The 27,581-nt window shown below is 41.2% G+C and overlaps 2 protein-coding genes and 1 long non-coding RNA gene across 10 annotated transcripts in view; 1 reads left to right on the top strand and 2 right to left on the bottom strand.

Moving 5' to 3' along the window:
* The window catches only part of LOC101166998 (uncharacterized), a 73,439-nt gene extending 53,908 nt beyond the window's left edge, over nucleotides 1-19,531 (bottom strand). For 4 of the 8 annotated variants that reach the window (XR_013652394.1, XM_020712705.3, XM_011488615.3 and 1 more), the window contains exons 1-15: nucleotides 11,793-12,134; nucleotides 8,998-9,239; nucleotides 7,626-7,697; nucleotides 5,378-5,479; nucleotides 5,159-5,269; nucleotides 4,824-4,934; nucleotides 4,106-4,216; nucleotides 3,777-3,887; nucleotides 2,282-2,395; nucleotides 1,896-2,006; nucleotides 1,697-1,807; nucleotides 1,083-1,193; nucleotides 821-931; nucleotides 625-735; nucleotides 426-536 (exon numbers count right to left, since the gene is read on the bottom strand). Coding sequence is in view for 7 of the 8 variants with exons in the window: in XM_020712705.3 (XP_020568364.1) it covers nucleotides 426-536; nucleotides 625-735; nucleotides 821-931; nucleotides 1,083-1,193; nucleotides 1,697-1,807; nucleotides 1,896-2,006; nucleotides 2,282-2,395; nucleotides 3,777-3,887; nucleotides 4,106-4,216; nucleotides 4,824-4,934; nucleotides 5,159-5,269; nucleotides 5,378-5,479; nucleotides 7,626-7,697; nucleotides 8,998-9,239; nucleotides 11,793-11,817 (1,665 nt within the window). In the remaining variant the exon portion in view is untranslated. Of the gene's footprint in view, nucleotides 1-425; nucleotides 537-624; nucleotides 736-820; nucleotides 932-1,082; nucleotides 1,194-1,696; nucleotides 1,808-1,895; nucleotides 2,007-2,281; nucleotides 2,396-3,776; nucleotides 3,888-4,105; nucleotides 4,217-4,823; nucleotides 4,935-5,158; nucleotides 5,270-5,377; nucleotides 5,480-7,625; nucleotides 7,698-8,997; nucleotides 9,240-11,792; nucleotides 12,135-19,391 lie in introns of those variants that run through there. The other 4 variants (XM_020712708.3, XM_020712715.3, XM_011488616.4 and 1 more) reach the window with 3 other exon arrangements.
* Nucleotides 3,369-4,905, top strand: LOC144988464 (uncharacterized). The gene is made up of 2 exons (XR_013652397.1): nucleotides 3,369-3,495; nucleotides 3,592-4,905. It is a non-coding gene; the product is annotated as an uncharacterized LOC144988464 (long non-coding RNA).
* A 21-nt stretch (nucleotides 19,532-19,552) lies between the features above and the next one.
* The window catches only part of LOC144988463 (LIM zinc-binding domain-containing Nebulette-like), a 46,263-nt gene continuing 38,234 nt past the window's right edge, over nucleotides 19,553-27,581 (bottom strand). The window contains exons 3-5 of the mRNA XM_078938888.1: nucleotides 25,780-25,864; nucleotides 19,814-19,921; nucleotides 19,553-19,694 (exon numbers count right to left, since the gene is read on the bottom strand). Coding sequence (XP_078795014.1) covers nucleotides 19,668-19,694; nucleotides 19,814-19,921; nucleotides 25,780-25,864 — 220 coding nt within the window. The 3' untranslated portion in view covers nucleotides 19,553-19,667. The remainder of the gene's footprint in view (nucleotides 19,695-19,813; nucleotides 19,922-25,779; nucleotides 25,865-27,581) is intronic.

The raw sequence follows: 27,581 nt of genomic DNA, 5'->3' as shown, positions 1-27,581 counted from the left end.
TGTTACTGAACAAGTACCAAATGCTCCCCCTCTGCATTTGATGCAAAAAATAACTTCACACAAAATTAAAACTTCACTTTGTTTTGCCCAATCATCACATTTTGGAACGCTAACTGTCAGAGCAAACTCCAGTGCATGTGCACGTCCCATGTTCAGAGCATGCATGTCTCTGGATAACTCAGGGTTCCACTGACAGCAAAGTTTCTGTTTCCACTTTAAATTTGGGTTTTACAGTCTTTGCTTTGCATATTTTGGACATTTTTTCAGATATGGACACACGTTAAATGAACAGAAAGCAGCTGTTTAGGATTTAATTTGCCTTCTTCTAGTCTTTATTTTGCACTTAAACTGGTTTAGGCGTCTTATTAAGAGGAAAGCCGGCAGTCAATCAAAAACTGAAGACACATATGCAGCGAACATTTTACCTGGCTCAGCATGTCCTTCATCTCTTTGGCAAAGTTGGTTTCTGGGGTGTCAGACATTGTGGAGTATATGGAGTTGGACATGTCCTTCTTCCCACTCTCTCTGTACTTCACCTGGTGAAATTCCCAACAGGACACGCTCACAATCCTAACCGGAGTTTATCACCCCTTTTGTCAAGTCAGGGTCAGAATCTGCTGATACCTCGCTCAGCAGCTCGGACGCCTCCTTGGCGTGTTGTGTCTCCATGGTTGCGGGCAGCAGAGAGTACAGGCAGCTGCTGGCCTCCTTCTTTCCTGCTTCCTTATACTTTGTCTGCAGGACAAAGGAAAATCCTTCATCAAACGAATGTTGTGAAAGTGACTGTGTTTCTCACTCTGTTCCGCCTCGACATGCTTACCTGGCTCTGCAGCTCGGACAGCTGCTTGGCCAGCTGAGTCTCTGTGGTCTGAGGAAGCTGATGGTACAAACTGTGCTGAATCCTCTGCTTCAGACCGTCTTTATACTTCACCTGTAGCAGACATGAAAACATCACTTCACTGCAAACGTCAATCAATGTACCTTTTATCCTAAAAGCAAAAACCTAGACACCTTATCAGAAAGGAAACTTCCTTAAAGTGGCAAACAGTTAGAGTCACATAAAACGGTTTGAAGGTTCTCACTTCACTCTGCAGGTCTGACACCTCTTTAGCGTGCTGAGTCTCCATGGTTTCAGGCAGCAAAGAGTACAGGCTGATGTTCATCTCCTTCTTACCGTCCTCTTTATACTTCAGCTGCCAAAGTCACAACAAAGCATGAAATCGGACATGTAATACACCCCTCATCTTATATAAAAATAACTCTGTAATCGGTCATCCCCAAAATATTTTCATAGGCCTAAATGTAAATGTCATATATGCCATTTATTAGTATGTAGCAAGTGGATGCCTCAGAATGGAACTGAGAAGGGAGCTTGTGTTCTACCCAGCATATTGTCTACATCACAAATTTTCCAACTGCATTTCTTGTCTGCTCTTAAATCACAACAATTTGGATAAAGAAATACTCAGATATGCAATTTTGAGCTTAATTTTCTTTATCTATGTCCTCCATAATGAGGAAAATGCAAGAAAAATATGTTAAAAACAGCAAAAACAAAATTTCATGAGATGAGGCATTTGACAAATACAAACTGTGTTTTTGTCTTGTCTTTGTTATTGTAGCAGCAACATTAGAACTCCACTTAGAGTCCCTGAAGAGGACTCAAAGTGTTTGTGTTTCATGTGGACCATGGTACCTCACTGCACAGCTCAGACACTTCCTTGGCTCGGGCTGTTTCTATTGTTTCTGGGAGAACGGAGTACAAACTCGAGTTCACGCCTTTCCTCCCCGATTCTTTGTATCGCATCTGAAAACAAACAGACCCTTTAGTGTTCGGTGAGTTTTAAAAACATACCCATTTTGTGGGAGGTGAACTCTGAACTTAAGTCCCTCACCTCGCTCTGCAGCTCAGCAACTGCTCTAGCAAACTGGGTCTCTGCAGTTTCTGGCAGCTGAGAGTAGAAACTCTGCGAGAGGCTCCGTCTGCCACCCTCCTTGTACTTACTCTGAGAGGAGCACAGAATTATGGGTCAGCAGATGACAGGGAACCCCATGGCCATCAGCCGCTAAGAGCTGCTACTGATCTTAGAAAACTCAAACTGCAAGTTGGTGTTTTCGATGTCTTTAGGAGCTCTGGGTATTATATTATTACAGCAGACCGGTATAAACAATGACCTCAATGTTACAGTAAAATCTCTACAAATGGAATGATTTCATTCACAGATAATGTAGAACGAGGCCTTCAGCTGATGAAGCGGCTCACGTGTGTCACGTTTCATACCTCACTGTGCAGCTCGGTCATCTCTCTGGCGAACTGAATCTCTGTGGTATCAGGCAGCTGAGAGTAAAGAGAGGAGGGGGTTCCTTTACGCATGAGCTTGGGCCGATAATTCACCTGAAACCGAAGCAAAACCAAAACTAAATTTATCAAAATACAGATACTGACTTAATGCTATTGGGTTATTTTTGGTTTCACTGCCTTTTTTTTGTCTGAATGTGTTGGGTCATGAATACAGGCTTCCAAAAATGTAATTAAAGTCCTGGGTCATTGGTTCTGATGGGTGTGCAGTGCTGTGGTGGTTAGCACAGTCAAAAGGCCCTCGGTTGATGGATGTTGGCTTTTCCCACAGTCCAAAAACCTTCTTCATAGAGCGATTCTAAATTTCCCTTTAGGGGTGCACCAGTGTGAGTGTGTGTGGCCCTCTAATGGACTGGTGGCCTGTCCAGGACGAACCCTGCCTCCACCCTGGAGGAAAGGTGACTCTGCACAGACATGAGTGGAAATAGAAGATGGATGGATCGTTCAGACAGAAAAGATAGAGATGGATCACCACATCTGCACTGAGCACAGATTTAATGTCCTCTGATTCCATCACTGCTGTCTCCATTTTCAAAGACACATTTACATTTCACTTCTCAAAAAATCTCTTAAAGTGTTAATTCTGCAAATCCCTGCAGCATGATACTGCCACCCCCATACCAAACAGTCAGGATGATATTCAAAGCTTAAAAGCAGCAGTGGTCGTCTGATGGATGTGCAGATCCTGCCTTTTTTGCATTTATTGGTCAGAGAACAAATGTGGACGTCTACATAATGGGCAAACTTTGTCAGCTGTTTGGATATCTAACTGTTTGGACCTCACTAACAGTAAACATTTAGACATCAGATTAGGTCATTCTTTAAAACAAGAGCAAGAAATTATGCAGGAAATGCCGCTACAGTGCACTAAGCAGTGAGAAGTGAAGGAATTCTGACACAACCTAAGTCTCTGTGATTGTGTCTGAATTCCCTCACAACTTCCCCGTTAGTGAACCATGTATGGCGTTGCCCAAATCTACAATTCCTAACTCCAGTGTTCTTGAAATTTCCCAGCCTGCCCCCAGGCACCACCCCTGGGGGAGCTCTGGTCAGGCCTCGACAGGAGCGAGGCAGCCAACCAACCGGGGCCACCGTCGATTGCCTCAGCGGAGACCCCGACCCGTCAAACCTCCAAGGTCCCGTACTGATAGTGGAAACCTGTCATAGCTTTTGTGTGTCTATGTGAGTGCTTATGAGTGTTTGAGTGTTCACTTTTCACTCTGCATTCACAGATTCACACAGGTGGTTTGGCAGAGATTTTTACGCCAGACAGATGCCCTTCCTGACACAACCCCTGTGCCGGTCCTGCCCAAGGACCCACACTGGATGATGCTCTCTGCACACCCGGTTTCCTACTGTATGTACCAACTGAGCTGTCCCGCCGCCCCTGTGTGTGTTTGAGTGCATGTGTGAATACCTGGCTCTGCAGCTGGGACACTTCCAGAGCGTGCTGCAGTTCCGGAGTGTCAGGAAGTTGGGAGTAAAGAGAGATGGAGGCCTTTCTCCTGCCGTCTTCCGTGTACTTTTTCTTAACGGAAAGAGATCAGATCATCACTTTTACTTCACTTCAACATGTTCCTAACAACTGTAAGGCATGTGACAAAAGAAGAACTGTTGACAGCTACAGTTTGACAGCTGGAACCTTTAGCAAGAAACTATTATTGAAACTGCAGCCTAAAAAAACTGTTTTACAATCCAAGCTTGGATATGACCATTGAAACAAGTCAGACGATGATGTTTGAGTACCTCGCTCTGAAACTCGCGGACGGTCTTTGCCAGCTGCATCTCAGAGGTTTCAGGGAGCTGAGAGTACAAACTGCTGCTCATCTCCCGCTTTCCTTCCTCCTTGTACTTGTTCTGGGGAGCAGAGGAAGCTGCACTGTAACTTCATCCATCTGTCCATCAGTGCAGCAGCTCCATCGACTTTTCCATTCATTGCTACATTCATCTGTTTTTTACACGATGCCATCCCGTATGCTATTGTTACCAAAAAGACTGGAAACACAGGAATGTTCGTTTTTATTTAGTTAATTTGGGAATTCAAACCATTTTCTTTCATTTTTACCTGATCCAAACATTTTCTGAAATCTTAAAACATAAATCATGCTGATGAATTAAACATTTAGTCAGTGCTGTTCACTAGTTACTTTTCTACTGTTCTTTGACTCACTACTCAGGTGTCTTTTTGCTTCCACTGGAATGTTGTTATTTTACAGTAACATTACTTTTTCATGAGGAAAAACTTTTGGTTTCTCTTGTTTACCATTTCATCCATTCCTCTATTGTAATATTCTACTCTTTTATTCTATAATATGTCCATCCATCCTTTAAGACATTTACCCATTGACCCAAACGCCCCATGGTTCTTTAGTCACTCTTTACTCATTCACTGTTACATGGGCCGGTCCTTAAGGTATTCCACTCATCCATCCCTTCATCCACTCATCCCCCTCTCCAGTCTAACCTCACTCAGCATCTCCGTCAGCTCTTTGACGAACTGTGTCTCTGTGGTTTCTGGCAGCAGAGAATAAAGCGAGGAGGAAATCTCTGTCTTTGTGTTTCCCTTGTATTTAATCTGAAAGAAAAAAACAGATAATGTAGAAGTAAAAACTCCTAAACTAAATTTCTAAAGGAATTCCTGGAATTTCCAGGGGTAGAGAGTCCAAAATTTATCTGTAGATGATCATCAAAGATCTTGGTGCAAACAGAAAATAGAGCAGATATTGGATTACTTTATTTTAAATCCACGTTTTCCTTTGTATGGTTGATGGCCAGGTGGAGGGGAGGAGTCAGGTTTACCTCGCTCTGCAGCTCTGACGCCTCTCTGGCATGCTGAGTCTCTGGAGTTTCAGGCAGGATGGAGTACAGAGAGAGCGACGCCTCCTTCTTTCCCTCCTCCTTATACTTCGACTGAAATTGTCACAGTTCACCAAAAAAAAAATGACAAGGAGAAACTTTTCACGCAAAGTTTTTAACACTGAGCTTTGTCCCAGGTAAATCCTTATAACATGCTCCCACCTCAGATATCACGGCACTGATGTTCTTTGAATGGATGAGTTCAGCTCCAGGTACAAAGAGACTCTGACCCTTCATCTTCTCAAAGTCTTCTTTATATCTGACCTGCATGGAGGAACAGACACGGGAGTGTGCATGTTGAAGAAACTTCAAGAGGAGTCATCAACAATAAACCACAGACAACAATCAAAAAACCTTGACTTTAATCATCGTTTTTCCAGTTCTCTGTATGGATACTCATACATAGGGTGGAAGCTTAGATTTTCAGGTTTTCTCGGATGCGTGACGCGCAGCAGCAGCAGCTGGAGATGCATCCATGTAAAGTGGGCTGACTTTTTCTCCCTGCATCAGATGAGTCATTCTGTTGCTGCTATCAAGGTCTGAATCACCAGATAGAGTCTGCATCCCACCCTCCCACATTCTACAGAAGCATTCAAGCATATCTAAAGTTTACCATCTCAAAGATGCTGCTTTAGGAGTGAAAGTGCAGATTCCCTTTGAGATGTATTCCCTCTGTGGAGAACAAAGCCCAATCGCCGCATCTCTGGAGCAATGTTACCAATGGCAACCCTGCATCTTGTTCAAATGCATCAAAAGGATTATGTATTTCTGCTCTGTGCTTTACAGGGTTTGAACCAAGCTACAGCAGGTGTACACACGGCTGCACACCTCATAGATGTGCCATAACAGTTCCTGCAATCTGTAGTCTGACAAACAGGTTATTTTAACTCATCAAGAATTTTTTAATCAAGACTTTCCAGAGTCTTTGCCAATGTTTCAGCTTAACAGGACTTTCCACTGGCGTCATAAACCGATGAAGTAACATGAGGTGGGGTGAAAGTGCCTCAAAGGTCCTCCTCCTTAGGCCTGTACATGTCCAGACCCATTAAAGCCCTCCACAGACCATCTGGAGGATCCAGAGGAGGATTGTGAGAAGGTCATGTGGTCAGTTGAGACAAAAATGTAACACTTTGATAGAAACGCCACTCACCGTGTTCGGAGGAGGAAGAATGCTGAGTTACATCCCAAGAACACCATAACTACTGTGAAGCATGGGGGGGGGGGGGCATCCTGGTTTAGGGCTGCTTTTCTGCAAAACGGACAGAACGACTAACCCATCTAAAGGGAAGGATGAATTGGGCCATTTATGTTGAGATCTTTGCCGAGGTCTCCGTCCAGTGTGACATGCCCAGAACACCTCCCCAGGGAGGAATCTGGACCAGATGCCCGAGCCACCTCAACTGGCTCCTCTCGATGTGGAGAAGCAGCAGCTCTACTCCAAGCTCTTTCCCCTATCTCTAAGGGAGCGCCCAGCCACCCTACGGTGGAAGCTCATTTCAGCTGCTCGTATTGATGTATGACTGTAGGTGAGTATTGGAACGAAGATCGAACCGGTGAATGTAGACCGGAGCCGGAAAGCGAACCCTCAAAATGACCACATAACAGCAGACTCCACCCACCCACAGAGGCTAAATCTTCCAGAATGACAATGATCCCAAACTCATCGCCTGGACAACAAAGGATTTGATACCTAAGAAACATTTTTTAAGGTTCTGAGGAGGAACTACAGAAAACCTTTGACCTCTGACATTGACAACCAGGGTTAAATTACAAGGTATTGAGAAGAACTTTAGTTAATAACCAAATACTTATTTTCTGCTCATTTTACAAATAAATTCTTTAAAAATCAAAAATGAGATTTCACAGATCTTTAATCTTACATCCTGTCTTTCACAGTTGAAGTATTTCTATGATGAACATTTCAGACCAAACTCTGCTTAGTTTAAAAAACCGTGATTGAAAAAAACTTTATTGCTCCACTGTGACACTGACATTCTCTAGAGGAGGCAGATAAACTTCCTGTAACAACATCTGGATGATCATCTGTAGTCATTTTCAGTCTTTCTGATGCATTTGTACCGCTCTGTATTCCCCCCCCCCCCCCTTTCTCAAGTGGGAATTGCTCTCATAGGTGAAAGCATGAATGAGCTCAGCTGCTCATCCTGACTGCATGTGCTGTGCCACTAATATAGACAAACATTGGTGTCATAACAGACTAAAGTTTCAGAAACAGGTTCACATGAAGGAATTTTATCTGTTTTTCCATCTCAGTCAAACAAAAAACGTGAAGATGCTGCTGGAGTTTAGAACAAGAGCCAGGAGGCTTGATTTGAATGAAACTATAGGATTTTAGTTCAATTTTGTTTGTTGGGTGAAAAAAGGTCCCTGTGATGGTAAAAGAAAGACTTACATCGCTGGCAATAAGGCTGCATCTCCTGTTAAAGGCTGGATCTGGGAGAGGAGGCTTTGCATCTGCGGAGGCCTGAAAACAAACATGTTTAAACTTAAAAGAATAAAGACATTTTCAATACAGATACTAACTACAACAAACCTCCATTATCTTAAAACTTTTGCACGTTTCTGTGTTAAACCACCAATAAAGAAGGTTTAAATACAAAAAACACAGGAATTACAGGTAAAATGAAATGTTATATTACTTTCTTGAGAGATTGTGCATACGGACGGATCACTTGCCTATAAGGTGAGGTGGTCTATTTGAATTTTCGCATAACGAGTTATGAGGAAAAAACTTTACCACACACGTGTCAAACTCAAGGCCCGCGAGAGCATAAAAGTTTTAAATTTCTCAAAATAAAAAAATAAAAATTGGTGTGTATTTATTCATATCTGGGGGGAATTGGATTTGAAATATTGGATTGGGTAACTATACATTAGGACTTAAACACTGTCCATATAACCTAACCTTACGGAATCTAATTTAAAATGATTTATGCTAGAATAACACGCAAACATGTGTTTTCTATGCAACTGTAATTCTCACTTTAAAAAGTTGTAAAAATAAATAATGAGTTATTTAACATTAAGGAGTAGTTACATTTATTTTTCATTACATTTAGTTACATGCATAAGTTATATCTGGTCCTTTGAGGACAGCCACTATGCTGATGTGGCCCTCGGTGAAAATGAGTTTGACACCCCTGATTTACCAAAACCCCCCAGTAATCCACTCCTCTCAGCGAGCCACATTCAGCCCACAGAAATCCTCTATCAAAGGCTAATAATGGTGCATTTTCATTTTGTGGTTTCACTAATCCTCCCTAAGATCCTGTTTAACTCACAGCACCAGGCAGAGCCTCATGCCAAGGTCAGTACAATGACGCAGAGAGAAGCTGAGAGGAATTAAAATCCCTCACTGTAACTTTATCAAAGAAGAAACAAATTCTTCAAAGTCACCAATGAAAATGGTTTGCATGTCCTTCAGAAAAGACGGCTTTCAGGCTACGACAACTGGACTGGACTGTGGGAACGTTTCAGGTGGGCATCAGTGCATCATTAGTGAGATGGTTAAAGGAAAAAACTTTATGGAACCAAAAACTGATCTAAACACTTTCATCGTCCTTCAGAAAGTTAGAGCAGAAAATTAAAAAAGATCAAACAAACACATAACCGGATTTCAAAAATGTTCATTTTAAATAAACACTTTAATGTGAAGGAAACAGAATAACTAGAAAAGATTAATCATTTAGATTTGTGAGAGTGAATGCCGGTGTTTTTCTCAAAAATGTAAAAGCATGCTAGAGGTCAAACCTCCACATTCTTACCTCTGACTTCCACGCTTCCATCAGTTTCTTTGCTTTAGTCTCCTCATCAGCATGTTCCTCTTCTTCTCCCTTTTCAATTTCTGATTCATCATTGTCCATCTCCTCTCTGCTTTTCTTCTCACCTTCATCCTCCATCACCTCCTCCTCCGACCCGACAGATGCAAGTGATGTTTCTGTCATATCTCCGCTGGATTTGGGTTCATCTTCCTCCACTGCAGCAGGAGGCTCTTCTTCCTTCACATCTAGAGTATAAAACAACAAATGAGCCACAGTTGAGTGGAGAGTGAGGAGAGGAGACTGAGCAAAATCATCCAGTGACTCTGAGGTGAAGAAAGCCAAAATTGCATATTAACTTTTGCTATTGACTCTGTTGAACATGCATGTTTGGAAAAACAACACTTTAGAATTCTTGGCTCTGAGGATTTAAAGCCTCTTCTCTATTTTGAGAAGGAAAGTGTTTCAAAAAAATGTTTTCTGGCACAATTGAATCCAGCCAGGCCTGCCATGCTTTACTCATTCACAGCAACAGCTCACAAATGCTGTTTCACCTGTCTGTGGTCAGCCGGTTCAGCTTGTCCACTTCACTGACTTTAGGCAAACTTGAAAAACGATGACTGAACCGTTTCTGAAGCGCTTGGTGAATGTGTCACTGTGCTGAGCTGATGTTAGTCTGCTGCTCTGACAGCATCTGCCTGCTGGGAAATCTGAACTCAACCATCATGTCATCCCAGGCCTTTCAGATGTCTCATTTCAACCTCTCAGACTGTAATTTTTTATTTTGATTTGATTTGATTTGAAATGGTTTATTTCAAGCAATCAAATAGGAATAATACACAAAAACAATACAATCATAAGTTATATATTCATACAATAACTAATCAAACTGAGGATAATTAGACATATTAATAAATATTACTTAAAAGGGAGTGGAAGGAAGCGAACTTATATAATCCCACCCCTGTTCTAAGGTAACCAATTTATTACATGATTTGTCATTATCCGGTTCCTGGCTTTAATCAGAAAGAATTAAGAAACCTGAAATATCAATAAAGCACATGTAAATAATATAATTTACATGTGTACTAGGGCTGCACGATATGAGGAAAACTTGCGATATGCGATATTAGTGATCAGTATTGCGATGTCGATATAACTTGCGATACTTAAACAAATAGCAAAACAACAAAAACATTTCCATTTCACTGCAACCGTTTAATTTAAATAAGAGTTAAAATATCTTAAATTGTTCTCCAAATGACCCTGGTCTACACAGGAGGCCAACATCTAACATAAAAGCTCCATCCAATTGGTCCACAACATCAAGGGCTCCATCTGATTGGTCAAATGCATAAATGGATTTCTGCGATTCGTTAAATAGTTCAAGCTGCCATAAGATTATTTTAGCACATTTAAGGTTTACCATTTATTGCAATTTTCGCCAACTTTGCGATGTGGATATTGCACAGCTTGAAATCGCGATAACGATAAATTTGCGATTTATTGTGCAGGCCTAATGTGTACTACAATAATGCAGTGAAAGGTGTGAAGGAGCAGGCCGTCTCCTAATGCAGATGGTTTCCTCCTCGCTTAATTAGACAGACTTTTCCAATGACACGTGTGTGTGTGTTTTGGGCTTCCACATTAAAAACATTCGCTTTCATGTGTCACTAAGACCATTTTTGGCTTCTACGTACAAAACGCACTGTGATTGTATGCGGGTTAAAAGTTAAACCAGTTTTAATCAGGGCCTCGGATTTGGTAGGATTGCATGAGTAGAGTCCATTTCCTTCACAGAAGGGCCAGGCGTTTGAAAAGTGATCATGAAGAAGAAATGAATAACTGCGGTTTGTGTTCAGCTGGAATTTTATGACACCAAGTCTGTGAAAGAAAAAAGCCTGCAGCAAGATTCACACCACTTAGACACCAAACCTCTTCCAGCTGTGAATACATGTGCAAGTCTAGGGTCCAGTGTGAACGCCGTATGCTCGAAGTGCGTTCAAGAAGCCGCATTCAGCGCGTTCATCAATGCGCCGCACATGCTCAGTGTGTACGTGGCATGACATTTTTAATATTCAGGTGTGGAAGAAGCAATGTGAGTTGTTTTGATAAATGTCAAGCAGTTTGTTTTCCTTTTATGTATGTATGAAAGGTTCCATCCATCCATCCATTTTCTTATCCCGCTACATTCTTTTCTAGGTCATGGGGTTGCTGGAGCCTGTCCTGGCTACTCTTGAGCAAGGTCGGGGTACACCCTGGCACAGTGCACACAAACACTCCCACACACCTACACACCAAGGGAAACTTTAGAGTAATCGATCCACCTATGTAGCATGTTTTGGGACTGTAGGCCAGAGTGCCTGGGGAAAACCCACGAGGAGAACATGCAAACTCCACACTGAAAGGACCTAGCCGGGATTCGAACCAGGGATTTCTCACTGTTAGGCAAGAGTCCTAGCCACTGATCCACAGTACAGCCCCTGAAAGGTTCTGAAGAATACAACATTTGATTTGATGTAACTAATGCTCACTATCAATCCAGTGACAATTAAATCCTAATCTGTGAAAATCCAAACGGTTTCAGCCGGTTTCAGAAGGCCAAGAGCCCAAAGAGTTAGAGTCCTACAGCTTCAAGGTCAGGAGAGTTCTATTGAGGATCAAGGTGACCTCTGCAGCATTTACAGTCACCATCTTGGATTTCTCATGGTCCACTCTTTTTCAGACTCTCTCAACTCGTGAAACATTTTCAAACCTTGTTCAGTAACATTTGGTGCCTTCCTTCTATGGTCTGAACTCACCTTCCACCTCTGCTTGTCTCTCCATGGTTTGTTTTCTTGCCTTCTTGGCTCAAGGAAGTCCTTCTCTGAATAGTTAATATCTTTTTCCCTACTTCTGTATATCCGTTAACGTTTTTCACCTCTTCTTGAATGGTGCTTTCATGGTTCTTTTAGTCTTTTTTAAAAGAAAAGCTCAATGTTTTAGGCTCATCTAAGTTTCTTCAGTGTCGCCGTTCCTGCCTGGATAACCTGAGGCCTCACCCATCATTTTTTGAGCTTCTTGTTTTTCCTCTAACTTGAACCTGACTGATCTGCTTGGTTCCTTGCAGAGACTAAACACTGAACTAAACTCCAGCTCAGATGGCACCTCTTATCACTCGACTGCTACATTTAGCCCTCTACTTAAGGCCTTATCACCCACGTGCTTTTCATCCAACATCACACTGCCAGCCTGTCATGGCAGCAGTGTGAGAGTGTGTTTGATTTACACATTAGTATGAGGTCCAACTTGCATTTTTGATTGGTGGAGCTCTCCTGATCTGAGGAATCGACATAAGGAGGAAGAACATCAATATCGCAAAAACAAGCAGGAGAGCGTCCCTCATGACAAACTCCCTGGACACGAGGGACACTGTCCCTGGAGCTAAACCCAACTGATGTGGGTCAACTGATATGCAAAATGAACATTAAATGATCGTCAATTCTTTCAATTCATTATCTTAGAAGCCTATATTTAACAAGCTTACACGAGTGAACATTTGACAGCATTTCTCCACAGCTGAAGAACAGGAAGGCCTTTGTGTTTGTGACTCTTCCATACAGAAGACAGCTGTCACTCAGCAGACTACAACAAATAGTTTACCCACATGGTAACAACACAGGACAACTTCTATGTAGGAACGGCCTCAGAGTGAGAGTTCATACTCGGTTCTCCATCACGACTAGTTGTTATGGGCCTTTCTAACAAAACTGGTTCTGGTGCCTAAGAAAACCAAGGTTCGCTCAGCACTCAGTCTTTTGTCTTCCAGTACCTCCAGCTGGTCTCTGGCTCTCAGTCCTGGTGCTTCAATAGAGACCAACTCTTTAAAGGCTACAGCCCAAAGCAGCTGCATATACACTCTCCAGCCACTTTATCAGACACACGTGTCCAACTGCTCGTTTAAGCAAATGTCCAATCACTTACTTAACTTAAAGCATATACATAGGCATGTAGACATGGTCCTGACAAACTGCTTCAGATCAAACCGAGCATCAGAATGAGCTAGATAGGTGATTGAAGTGACTTTGAAGGTGCCATGGTTGCTGGTGCCAGACGGGCTGGGATTTTCACCCACAACCATCGCTAGAGTTCACAGAAAATGGTCCCAAAAAAAGAAACTATCCAGTGAGCTGCAGATCTGTGGGTGGAAATAACTTATTGATGCCAGAGGTCAGAGGAGAATGGCCAGACTGTGTGTGTGTAGGGGGGGGGGGGGGGGGGGGGGGGGTGTCCCAAACCCAATACCAGCAAGGTGGACCTGATAAAGTGGCCGGTGAGTGCAGTTTATTTAAAAGACTGGGGGTGGGGGACCTGGCTATATCTTTAGAGCAATTTGGGAGTAAACATTATATTTCATAATTCCAACTGGTAAGAATCAAAGTAATAAACAGGCTTAGTCTGACGAAGGCCAGCATTTTGATGTGACACCAAAGCAAAAAGTGGATCAACCAGGACACAGATCCAGCCGGACAATCGGCCCACCAGACTCCACAGGTGAGGATTTAAATAAAGTCCTGCACCTGCACACCTACACTGAAATGTCAACAAACTCCAAACTTTTGTATTGTCTGAGTATTCAGATGTTTAGTGGTGTCTTAGATAAAAAAGAGAACACACTGGCTTGGCCCTGCACACGGACAAACGCACCCAATTAGGAGCTGAATCAGTTAAGAAACTAGACAGTAGCTCACCTGAGCTTGGAAAGACGTAAGAGAGTCGTGAGAAAGGTAAATGTAAAGTTCAGTTGTAAGAAGAGGCAGGGGGTCTGTGGGGGAATAGTTGATTTATTTTTGGAAGGATCTTTTGATGGTTTGATTCTTTGTAGTGAAACTGAAGACAAAGTATCAAGCCTTGTGTTACGTTTGTCAGTTTTCTCAAACCATTTGACATTCAGTCCTGCACTCATTCCACTGCATGGATTTTCAGCAAGGTGTAACAGAATTTTAAAAAAGGTTTCTTGAGTTTTAAAGTGAAAGTTAACTGGTTTGGTGGTCTTACAAGCAGACAGATTATCCAACAGAAATATTCCAGAATGGATAAACACAAAAACTTTCCATCATTTCACATTATTGTATTCAGGGGTTGACATAGCCCAGAAATTTGCACTGGCCCACAGGGCCAGTAGTTTTTGAAACTTACTGGCCCTGCCTGAAAGTTACTGGCCCGACACCGCGCATAGCGGGACCCGCCACTCCGCAGGTGCTTGCAACTTTAGGGGGGTCCGGGGGCATGCCCCCCCGGAAACTTTTAATATGGTGCAATTTGGTGCATTCTGGTGACATCACTTATTTCTACACTTTTCAATGACTGAAAATAGACCATATCAAACTTAAATCTGCTCTAGTCTGTTTCAGATGTTTTGAAGAGAGCACTGCAGTGTAGTAGGTAACACTAGTTCAGAAGTTTTCATGGTGCTTCTAACGGCAAATAGCGCAATAAATCATAAACCTTAAATGTGTTAAAACAATCTAATGGCAGCTTGAACCATTTAACGAATCAAATAAATCCCTTAATGCATTTGACCAATCGGATGGACGCCTTCACATTGTTGACCAATCAGATGGAGCCCTGTTATGTTAGATGTTTGTAACCTATGTCAACGTGGGTCATTTGGAGTATAATTTTTAAACTGGGAATGGTTATTTGGTTATTTTGCTGTTTGTTTATATACCGCAAATTATATCGTTATCGCAATTTTAATCTCTGATATCGCATATCGCGAGTTTTCCTCATATTGTGCAGGTCTAACTGAGATCATTCAGCGAACTAGAAATACTTACTGCTTACAGTGTTGTAAAGAAAAACTAAATTAAGTAGTTTAACATTCTACTGCATTTGAGTCTGAGATTCAGGTATTTGGAGTTGCCTTTGATTCTTTGACATTCAGCTTAAAGCTTAGTGGATACAGTTTCATCTTCAATGCATTCATTAAATATCTTGCTGTCCATACTACTAATTATACCCACTACTCCATCCAACATATTCCTATCTATTCCTGCCATGTCTTCCACATCTCTGACATGCTTCAGTCTCTCTTCAGTGACGGTGTCGGATTTATAATCAAATGTAATAATAACCCACTGGCTTGTGCCTTCGTTGTTGCTGTTTAACATTGTTTTGTATTGAATTGTTACATTCAATAAAGTTTGAAAAAAAAAAGTAGTGAGCGCGTGCCGCGTGGTGCTCGGCAGTGAAAGCCGCGCGCGCGCAGGCGGGAGAGAAGGAGAAGTGATCAAAGGTTTCCCATAGAAACCCTTGAAGTCTGAACACAGGACTAGCAGAAAAACTAAATTATGAAGACGAGGTAAATCTACACGTTTTCGCAAAATTTACTTTATTGAAAAAGGTGAAGAATATATAAACCGTTAGATATTTTAGTGGCCCGAGCGGACAAGTGAAAAGTAAAGTCTTGTGGTCCGCACTGCTCGAAAAACAGGACCGGGCCAGAGGACAAATAGCTATGTCGAGCCCTGGTATTAAAATGGTTAATCAAACCATAAAAAATGATTTAAAATTACTTAGTTTTCGATCTTTATTAACAGCTAAAGTGCTTCACAGTCACAGTCCCATTGTCCCATGTACACACACATTCACCATGTAAGATGCTGACCAGACCACCAGGAACTGTGTGGGGTTCAGTGTCTTGTCCAAGAAACCCGGGCCACTCTACCTCTGCACCCCAGCCACCAAAAATTAGACCAATATTCCACCGCGGTGAACGGAAAGGTGGTTCAGTCTGGGTCCTGAAGGCAGCAGGAGAATATGAGTGTCAGATGGCTGCTGAGGTAAACAGGACATCGACCCAAAACAGCGAGCCAGACCATCTGTTCCAACAAATCCCAACAAAGGGCTCACCTACCGGCAGAAGCTCTGCAGCGTCCACACGGCGTGACACGCAGAGCTCAGGGGGGAAACATACCGGTACTAGCTTTTTATTAAAAATCCTGTTAAAAGTATTCAAGCAGATAATAAAAGAAAGCCCTCTGAATGATGCAGCCATGATTATCTAAAGGGAGACATGTTTTAAAAAAAATCAATATTCAAAAACGGCACTCTCTTTTTCCCATAATACATGCTGTTCATGTTCAGCTTAAAGCTAAACTGTTAGCTAAACTAAATCAACCAAAAACTGAGACGCACTAAAGTGGTTTGACAAATATGTTGTGTATTTCTGTTTAATACGACTGCCTGGAGAAGGAAATATGTAGTTCCACCCCTTATTCTTTAAAACAAATTCTAAATAAATAATCCATAATCTAACAAAAACAAATCAAGAAATCAAGAAAGGCATCGCAAAGAATGTAACGACTAAACTGGCTGTGTGACCTAGCAGAGGATTTTGCTGTTTTGTTTCTCATTTCTTACAATCCCACACAGTTAGGTCCAGATAATGTACATTTGGATGTTTATGAAAATGTATTCAGGATGCAACTAAATAGCCAATATGGGCTTGAAAATCAGACTCTCAGCTGTATTTATATGGAAGCCTTTCTGTAGCATAAGTAAAAATAAAAGTCAATACCAGAAATGCTTCTTCATTTTCAAAATGAAGCTGCATTTGTTGACTCAAAATGAAAAATCAATCGGCCAAAATGCTTTTTCTTTTTCTTCTTCAACGCCGCTCATTCTGTCACTGAATTAAAATGATAAAGAAAATGGTTTTTGACCTTTCCATTTTAAAACGTTCTCAAGTGAATGTGTAGCAAAATTCAATTAGAAATATCTAATTTGACAGGATTAACAGAAATGCCTTTTCCTTTTCACAATGTAACTGCATCAATTGACTCAAAATTCAAATCAATCCTTCAAAATGCTTTTTCATTTTCTACTTCAACATCGCTCATTATGTGAAAATGCAAAGAGGGGATTGCATTTTCATATCCACCTCACGAAAAGTGTAGCATCAGTCACTGTCTGCACAAGATTCTCAACAAGACATTAAAAAGAAACATATTGCTAAGTTATGTTTATTTGTCCAATTACTTTTGAGCATTTTTATAAAAATAGCTACAATTCCTACATGTCTACTCATACGTTTTTGTTAAACCTCTTAAATTAAACCTGTTTAGTTAGAGTTTTAGTATTATCCTATTGAATTCTATGCATTTATAATCCTTTTTGATTATATGTTAACCTTACAATTACTGGTACGAAGCACATTGAGACGACTGTTGTTGTGAATCTTGGCTATAGAAATAAAATTGAATTGAAACCTTAAATCTGCACTGGAATTCCATTGTAGTCATTTCAAATCCAGTGTGGCATGCAGAGCCCAAATCAGGATTGTGTTACTGTCCAACTGTTTGGGGACCTTACTGTCCCTGCCTAAACAAGTGCACAACACGCTCTTTTTACCCACAAGAACTGTACACCGATGCATCCGTTTCCATGACAACAGCTTCACAGTTGGACAAAGTTGGCAAGCTTTTAAACTCTGCTGATGCCTCTGTAAAAACAAGCAAGCTAGTCACAGCAGAAAACATCCTGAAGGGTTCTGATCTGCACCATCGCTCCAAAATAACTCATCTTCTTTCTAAAGCGGAAACACCTTCAGAAACCTAAAAACTAAAAAAGACACTGGTAGCAACAGCTCAGCCATCATTGATGCCAACAGGTTCCAGATTTCTGGCTTAAGAGTCTCTGGGTAAAAACTGCTTTCCTGTTTTGTCTTTACACTTTCCTGGGAATGTATTGGAAGTAGCAGGAAAAAAACAACAGGGTTAATACATATTAATTATGGATTTGTGAGCTAAAATGCATTCCTGAGAGAAATCTGTGCGATGTCGTCCTGATGTGAACCTAAGTCACTGTCAGATCCGCTCAGCAGAAATAGCACCAGTTTCTTCAGGTTTTTGAACCTGTTTTCTGCCAGACTTCACTTCTCTGCTTGCATTCTAAACTTACCATACCATTGATAGCCACAGAGACACATACAAAGTTTTATTATACGCTGAAGACACAGTGCATGCTCAGCTCAGAGGCATAACCCAAATATACGAGTCAATTTTTAGGGAAACATTTAAGATGTTTGGTTCAAAAATAAATTATCCAGTATTTTGCTAAAGGAAGATGTGGACCTTCAAATCTCAACTGTGTAGTGAGACTTTGTTCAACACATGACAAAAGTCTGAACAGGCTGCACAAATCTCACGATGAATGTCTGTGATGACCTGGAATAACACTGACCTGATACCCACAGCTAAAAGCAGACAGAAGAGTTATTCTGCAGCCCAAAAAAAAGTCTGTTATCTTTTCGGTCTTCTTCAACTTGTTTCATATCATCTTCCAACCCTCCTCCTCCACCTCCACAACCTTGAGAGAAGCTGAGTAATAAAGGAAAGTGTGTGGGCTGCCAAATGCCAGACTGTGAGAGCAGGGGTCCAGAGTCTGAGTCTTAATTAAAACTGTGTTAATGCAGCGTAACGTCTTCTCCAGGTAAACAGAGGACCCACGCATGAAAAGAACAGTAAGGTACAAGAGAAACCCAGAAGGTTTCTGTTTCATTCTCAGAAATAAATTCAGACGGTTGAACCTTGATGAAAACCTGATGGATTTTGCCTTCAGTTTTCTGACGATTGATCTCTTTTTGGCTGAGTTTATATTATGCATAGCTTGTTTCATTTTTTTAAACTTTATGAAGTTACTGGATCTACAAAGTGACTGGAGGAGCAAACGCTGGAAACAGCTGGTGAGATGGAGACGTTTTAACGTTTAGACCTGACTAGGGCTGCACGATATGAGGAAAACTCACAATATGCCATATTAGTGATCAATATTGAGATGGAACTTGGCATACATGAAAAAATAGCAAAACAACCCAAAACATAATTTCCATTTCACTGCAACAAGTTTACTCTAAACAAGAGTTAACCCTAGTGTACATAGAGGCCAACATCTAACATCAAAAGGCTCCATCTGATTGGACAACAACATGAAGGTGTCCATCCGATTGGCCAAATGCTTAAATGGATTTATTTGATCCGTTAAATACTTCAAGCTGCCATAAGATTGTTTTAGCACATTTAAGGTAACCATTTATTGCAATTTATTGCAGTCTTTTGCGATGTGCGTAATGCACAGCTTGATATTGCGAGAACAATAAGTTTGCGATTTATTGTGGAGGCCTAAACCTGACTGTTTATGCTTTTATCACTCAATTACAGTGTGAAACATTTACCAGAATTTTCAAAAGGGTATGCTGCACCTTAAAATCCAGATTGCATTTGAAGACCAATAAATGCACATTTACCAACGTTTTAATGATGTTACAGAACTTTTAGGGACCCAAACAGAAGAACCAAAAACTGCCAGCAGGTTCTACAAACTCCACAGGAATAAAGACATTGAAAAGCAAACTGTACCTGTGCTGTGTCGGCTGAAGGTCACCAGGTCATTATAACACCTGACAGCATCTGTAAGGATTCACACACTCACAGAGGCCACAAAAACGGAAGAAGAAGAGAATTTTGATTTTGAAAAAACATTGACATTGGTGTGCAGCACTTGTTGTTTCACAAGAATACCAGCTGTAATGACAAAATGTTTGAACATCTGCTTTGTTTCGAACAATGTGCACCTTATATCAGTAAAAAAGGGGTGCCCACTTACAGGACCAGTGCAGAAGCTCCTCCCTTCAGTCAGCGAATGTCTTCACTCGTAGAACGCTTGGGGAAGTTGGCATTTTATGCACAATTGTACAGCAAAAATCAACCGTGCTCACTGACCAGAGTACACCCACACACAAACACACACTGGCAGGACAAACAGCTGCACGTGAACATACGTTGCTGATCTGCTCCTGAGTCTTTCGGAGCCGCTGCATCTCCGGCGTGTCGGAAACGATGCTGAAACCTCGACCCTTACTCTCCTCAAAATCCTTTTTATATTTCACCTGAAGGAGAGAAACAGAGACGTGAATTCAAGGCCAGTCCTACTCCAAACATTCCTGCCATATAAAGCCGTCCTCTTTCTATTTATTAAAGAAAAAGGCTTTTTAGATATTTTTCTAAATAGATATTAATATTTTCTTCTTTGCTTTACACCACACTCATCTTAAATGGTTTCCATGTTTTTTAATGTTTCATTAGCAGGAAAACATAAACGTTTGTCAGTTCATGGTATGTAAGTCAAAGGTACAGATTTTAGGTCATAAATGTAAAGGTGTCCTCCAATAGTTTGCCGAAAATAAAAAAAAATGCAGTTGGGATTTGGATCTTCAAAACAAGGAGGGGGTTCCCCCAAAATGGCATTAAAACATTTATTTAATGTTTCCGTATTAATACTTAAAATAAATGAAAACACGTTTAGATCATTTGACAGACAGGACTGAAGCAGAGTTTGTGGAGGCAGCAAGTCAACCCTTCAGCATCTAACCACAGTATGGCTGAAAGAAGAAAACATTTAAGTGCTGTCTGCTGGTAAACTTTCAGGAGCAACAGATGGACCAGAATGCATTGCAGCTGCTACATGATTTAATTCATGAACTAAGAAAGAGGTGAATTCGTTAACAAAGTGATGAGAGCAACAACCTCTGAGAGGATATTTGAAACTGGCCTTCACCTTAGAATTGCCCACACAGACAGTGAGGGAAGCAGCAGCTTCAGGATAAAAAGAACTTAAAGGCACTGTAACCCCGCCTCCCAGTCTGAGCAGCACCATGCAGCTGATGAAGAGGAAGCAGAGCTGCTATTTCTGGCTGCAAATTGAAATGCTTGTTTCTACAGTTTCTGTGTGCCACAGAGGCATTATGAATAATGACGGGGAACAGGTATTTTAAGCCGGGGGTGAACATGTAATAAAGTTGAGCTGAATGACTAACAGCAATTCAGGCTGTGATTAACCTCAGCCCTTCCAGAGTCTGACTGAAGCATTTAGCACACCTGCTCTTTTGAGAAGACCTGCTGAGATAACAGTCTGAGTTAGACTCAGGGATTTAGAAAAGCAAAGCTTTCATTTGTCAGACAATGAGGAAGAGTTTCTCTAAATGAAGACTTTGGTTGAGGCGCTGCTATATAGCTGTTACAGCCAACAACAGGAGAGCGGCAGGCGGTCAATTCATTCCTGCACTCCAACATGACCTTCAAAGGAAACGCTGCAGCTCATCTGGACCTAATGCCATCCCACTGGAGGCTGTAAGTCATCGGTTTCAGCTCATTAGACCTCGGAACAGAGTTATACGAGGCTGTAATGTGCAGGACTATAACTCACACACTGTGCTGCTGCCCTTTCAGAGATTGCTCTTGTCCCCAATAAAAACAAATCTTCATTTGTCAGCCAGAATGTCACTGTCCAACTAAGAAGAGGAGCCAATTAACCAAGACGCACGTGGAAGTAGGTGATGCTTTAAAGACCCACTCCAAAGAAAAATGCTGCTTTTGGTGGTCTCAACATGTTCTTATAGCATTTTTCTGATGGAGGACACACAGAAAGAAAATTTGGATTAGAGTTATGTTTGAGTATTTCTTTATTAAAATCACTGTGCATCAGAAGAAGACAAAAAAAGACAGTTTGAAAAAAATTGCATTTGTTACATAGAAAATAAGCTGGGCGGGGCCACAATCTCTCTGCTCTGCTCCATTCTGATCATCCACTGTCACACAATTAGATCCATGAACGTCTTTGTTTTCCTGGTTTGAGCTGGAATCTGGATCAAATCTCCAGTATTGCTCACCATTTTTGTTGCACCGCTAATGTTAGGTTGAGCTAGCTGGAGAGCAGGTAAACAGAGAGCTCTCAGCAACAGCGAGGGGAAAGGGACACGGGGTTCCTCCGCACCAACAGTCCCGCCCACAACCTAGAGGTGAATTTCTAACGAACTCCTGCTGCTCTGCAGAAACTATGTCCTAGAAAACAAAAGGTTTTAAGATTTTGGCTTAAGTGGGACTTTGAAGCTACAAAAGCTTCAATTTGGTGCTTCTTTTAAATGGTGATGGTCTAGATTCTTTTTGACCAAATGCCTTTAATTAAAAACTTTATGCTTTGGATAAATGAAAAACACGGTAATATAAAGCTTTTGGTCCTAATACTTGATAAAGGAAAAGTAGCCATAAGATGTGATATCTTCCCCACCCCAACATACAAAACCATTGAAAGAAAACTGATTCATGAATTTGATTAACTATTATTGCATTAAATTGAAGATCCATTTTTGAATAATTTTTAAAGTAAAGCCTGTATGACCATGTCTATATCATGATATTTTTGAAAATTTCTGCTTGTGTTTGGCAGCTTTAAAGAAACAATGCCTGAAAGATCAGCAAGCTACGGGTGGTTCACTTTAAGTCTGCTCAAAAGCAGGATTCAGCAAAGTTTTTATAAAAAATGCTTAAAATATTATTCAGAATGATGAAAATATTTTCAAAAAGCCATAAAAATAGTGTTTTCATTTGTGGAAACTTCAAATATCTTAAAATGTTGGAGATGTCTGAAGCTCAGATCTTTCAAAAGAACATGATCATTTGAAACTATCTAATGACTTGACAGCTTCACATATAATAAGTTTCAGCACATCGACCTGATTTGGTGCTAAATCAAGTCACATGACGCTGTCACATTGGCTCCTCCGTCCCAGCATGCATGTAAACACATGCGTGTGTGTTAATGGTTACCAGAACCAAACGTGAGAACGTCGTTTGCAGTGTTTGCTCCTCTGGAATCAGTTGCCACTGTCGATTAGAGAGGTCACGCTCTTGGAGAGTTTTAAAGGAGAATTGTTCCTACATTTCAGCGCGTTAGCATCAGCCTAGCCCTGTTTTTATGCTGGTTGGTTATATGCATTTTATTTTTTTCTATTTATGTCTCTACAATGTTCTAATTTGGTTTGATGCTTTTAGATCTTTTATGTTTTATGATGACAGGTTTTTTTTCTTAATGTGTGCAGCACTTTGGGCCTCCTTGGCTGGTGGTGGAAGGTGCTTTGTAAATAAATAAATGATGATGATGAAATGATGGAGATCACAGATGAAGATGGGGCTTTGTGTGATGACCCACATGCTGCACAGTGTCATCATTTGTCATCTTCAGCTTCCAGCAGCAGATCTTCTGAGCTCCAGTCATGACATAAAATGACTGAAGTCATCTCCAGTGATGGTAGAGCTGTGGATGAGGCGTTAGGAAAAAATACAGCTAAAAAAAAACATGAAACAAACCAAAACGTGAATGGAAACCCCAACAGAATATCACAACACAAAGGAGGGATTATGTGCAGCACTGATGAATCTGTTTAAAGTCCCAGTCTGACCATCTCTTGATCTTTTTACAAAATGTTTCAAGGGGTCCTTTAATTTTGTCGTTTTTTAGACAAATAAAAAAACCTGTCTTGTTTTCTTGTTTCTGCAGAAAGACGGGAGTTCATCAGAAACTCGCCTCTGAGATGTGGGCAGGACTGTTGGTGTGGAAGTAAACATCCACCTTTTTCCCATGATGCCTTTGTTTACAAGCTAACGTTAGCATAGAACAAAAATGGCGAGCGGTGTTGAAGCTATCCAGACGTACATTTTTGACCCAGATACAGCTCAGACGAGGACAACAAGTGGACGCATCAGAACGGAGCAGAGTGAGACTTTGGCCCACCTATCACAGGGTCACAACTGTAAGTTTTTTCAAGCAGCATCTTTTTGTGTCCTCCTGACAAAAACACGTGGTGGGTCTTTTCTTTGGAGCTGGGTTTGAACCCACATCCCATCAGGAACAGCATGCAGACTTGTGCAAGCTGCTGAGTGGACATTTGTCCTTTTGGGCTGCCATTCTCTGCGCAGACAAACCGACTCACACTCATAGTCAGGATGAGGACATATGGCAAACCAGTGTGCGGGTTCCTTCTGTCACCCGTGTCCTCTGCAGCAGTTCATGTCTGTAAATGAAGTGACTCACGCGCCTTCAGGAGGCACAAGTATCACAGCAGCTTTTTCCTGGCGCACCTGAGCGTTTGTTTTGACCTCCCAGCGGGGCTGTGGGGGTGGAGGCAGCAGGTGAAGCTGCTTTTTTGCTGTGTGACGGCTGTGATCTGGTCAACAAGAAACGTCCCCCACAGTTCTTTAGCTATTTTATGGTATATCATTAAACGATCCTTTAAGATTACAATGAACATAGAACTTTTTATTGTCCAAAAATGTGCTTACGTACTGGAATATTCAAATTTTGAAAACCTTCTCCGGAATTGGACTTTTTACTACAAAGATGATCAAATAAGTGTGTTGACAACACAGTGCCTTATTCACAACTCCAGCCAAGCTAAAATACACATTAATCCAATCAAATAAGTCCTTACATAGAAATGACTAAGTCTATTCACTCAAAATAATAGCAGGTTTTCTTTAAAAGGTAAATATTCTGTTTTCTTTAGGGAAATGGGTTTCTTTTATCGAGTTTCTATTCGAAGATGTTGTATATATGATGTTGTTGTATTGGAGGATGTTTCTCAACTCAACAAAGTTGGTTTTAGAATAAAAACTATAAAATTAAATAGACGGATGTCAACATTTATTGTAGCCCACTGTAAACTGAATTTTTAACATGAGATGTGAAATTGAATGAATTCAGTATTTTGGTAATGATACCAGCCCCCAGACACACATTTTATCAATTAATGCATTTGTTTATATTCTATTTACTGTAAAAGCGGATGGATTCCTTAAAATGTGTAAATAAGACATCACGGCAGTGAAAGTGGATTTTACCTTCAAACAGGAGGATAAAAATCCAACCGCGAGCCCAAACAGCAGCTGCATCTCGGCTAGGGCTGTGCATCGTTACTTAGGCGGAGATCCGATTCGATTCACAAATCAAGATCAACGATTCACAAATCGATCCACAATTCTTCCTATTTAATCTAAATATGTCTGAACTGTATGTCTTTTTATTAAATGAATGAAAATTTAAATAATAACTTTTTCTTGAACGGGAGTTCAGAATCAACAAAACATTAAGTAACAGATAAAAACACAATAAAAAAAAGATATTTATCAGTTTAAACACTAGCTGTGTTTACATGGGCAAAAGTGATGGGAAGGAACGACTGATCGGAAGAAAAATGCGTCATGTAAATACGCCATTCGGAATACTCTGCCCCGATCAGATTCGTTCGGATCAAAATTTCTTTCCGATCGAGATAGGTGGGTTATCCCGATAGATGATCTCTTACACCCCTCACGAGGGGGATGCCGGGGGAGGAGCGCTTCGTGCCCCGTGACGTCTGGACCCTGCGCGGTCTCTGCAATGAATCAGAATTAGCTCAACGGCTATTTTTCATCCGTGACAGTAGACCAGGAGCTGCACTGTGCAGCAGTGGTAAGCACTCTCGTCTCACAGCAAGAAGGGTTTGAATCCTAGCTGGGTCCTATCTGCGTGGAGTTTGCATGGTCTCCATGTACATGCGAGGGTTTTTTTCATGGCACTGTGGCTTCCTCCAACAGTCCAAAACCATGCTTCATAGTGTCCCTGGTGTGTATGTGTGAGTGTCTGTGGGAGTGATTGTGTGCCCTGCAGCAGACTGCCGACCTCTCCAGGCTGTACCCCACCTTCACCCAACAGTAGCACATTCAGTTTGTTTAGCTCACATACTTAAATTCCAACATTATTCTGTGTTAAAGTGATGATTACATCAACTGAATAGTATTTTTGCTACACTCTACTATATTTATTTAGATCACGATTTAGCGACCTCAGACCTTGCAAATGTTTGCATTGACATTTTTCGGAACAAAGTGCGAATATGTGAGTAAAACAGCAAAAGTGTTTACAGGACCTCACCTGGCTCTGCAGCTCGCTCTGCTGTCTGAGCCTCAGGTTCTCCGGTGTGTCAGCCACAATGGTGAAGGATGTCTTGGGATAATGTCTGAAAAGAGAAAAAGATTTTATGCAACAGGAAGCGTCTGATGGAGGTGCACAAATTAGACGGCTAAAAAGAAGCAGTCAGTCAAAGAAGGCCTGCTGTGCTCACAGCCGCCCATGCAAAGTAAGCTCAGTTACCTATTACGAAACAGGTGCCGTGTGAACATCTGATCCAGCTTTCCTGACGTCTGTTCTTGCTGTATGATCAAATAATTTGAATGCAGTGACCACCAGAAACCCCTGACAGTCTCACACCTCATTCACATTAACCAGCCTGCTGAGAGCCTCTACAGCATTTGCTTGCCAGGATTTCAGCATGAAGAGCACATCGATCGTAACTCAGCGACCTTGGTGACAGACATCGCTCTGCAATGACCTCCTCTGCCAGACAAGTGACCTAAAGACAAAGCGCTGCCGTTCACTGCTGCAGGTTTGCTAAAAAAGGTGTAACAGGAACTTCTTTCTGTTAGTTTCTTGTTCAGCTCACGGACTAGGAGGTTTGCTGGAGTCTCAACGCTTCCAGCTATTCTTTAATAATACTTTTCCTTCAATATCCAAATCTTTTCTTCACATTCACATCACTACTTCATTTCTGAAAAGGCTTGTCTGAAACGAGGCTGATACTTCTACTCACCAGAATATCATAGATATTGAAGATGAAGCAAAAAGCTCAATATCACCATAGTACTAAATTCATAAAAGATCTGCAGTCATTGCAGACAGGATTCAAGTCTCCAGCCAAACGCTACTTATTCAGATTTTTTTGTTTTTTTGCTATGAAGGTTGGTATATTCTACATATAAAATATAATTGGAAAACTTACAACTTTAGACAGTAAGGTAGACATTTTCCTTTTTTTTGCTTCTTTTTTTGCCATACATTAATTCAGAGGCGAAGTTAACGTAACTAGAAAAGAACCAAATATTTTACAGAATGGCTTCAGTGAAGACACTTTACAGCTGCTTTTGTTTTCTATCCCCTGTGCTTAAAGCAGTGCGATGCCAGGGGGGGGCGATCAGTAGTAGCGGTTTTAGGCACAGGTAATACGGGCAACTGCTCAATGCGCAAATTTAACGGGGGGCTGTGGTGACAGTGCTTGGAAAAAATGTGCGCCACTGTTGGTTTCCTATTATCTGTTATATGACAGAGTTTGTAAGAGCCTGAAACTGTGAACTGCCGTCAATGCAGCTGCTCCTGTCTCCTGTCACACGCGTGTGTGATAAGGAGAGGGGAGGGGTAGTTGGCTCAGGCTGCGAGGTGAAACGCGCACGCGGAGCGCTGCTTGGATTGCGCAACACCAGGATCATGGCGTGGCTTTAGATTCCTCATCTCATGCTAATAATGTCATTCTTTATGAACTATTTAGACATTTTGATGACGTGTCTTTATTTTCCATCAATGTTTTCTTTGTCTGCCTGTGGTTTAGTTGGTGTCAGTATTTGACATGAAGACAGCAGGTAATGCAGGAAAACAGCTGCACTTTATGAGATCATAAATAAACAATCCGTCATTTAGAAACCTATTTCTTCAGACTAAAAACGTTAAATATGTTGGTGCTGCTGTGTTAATGTTTCAGATCAATTTACATTTAATATTATTTATTGATTGAATTATTTATCTCAGCATCAAATGGTTCAGTTGGTCAAAATGTTTCTATTTTAAATAAGGAATGACAGATTTTTTTATTTCAGGCACTTTAAGCTTCATTTCTGTTTCAGACT

This window comes from Oryzias latipes, chromosome 20, assembly GCF_053564925.1.
Source record: "Oryzias latipes strain Hd-rR chromosome 20, Olatipes_Hd-rR_3.1".
NCBI lineage: Eukaryota > Metazoa > Chordata > Actinopteri > Beloniformes > Adrianichthyidae > Oryzias > Oryzias latipes.
The sequence above is the reverse complement of the archived record's forward strand: the minus strand, read 5'-3'. Positions and strand labels throughout refer to the sequence as shown.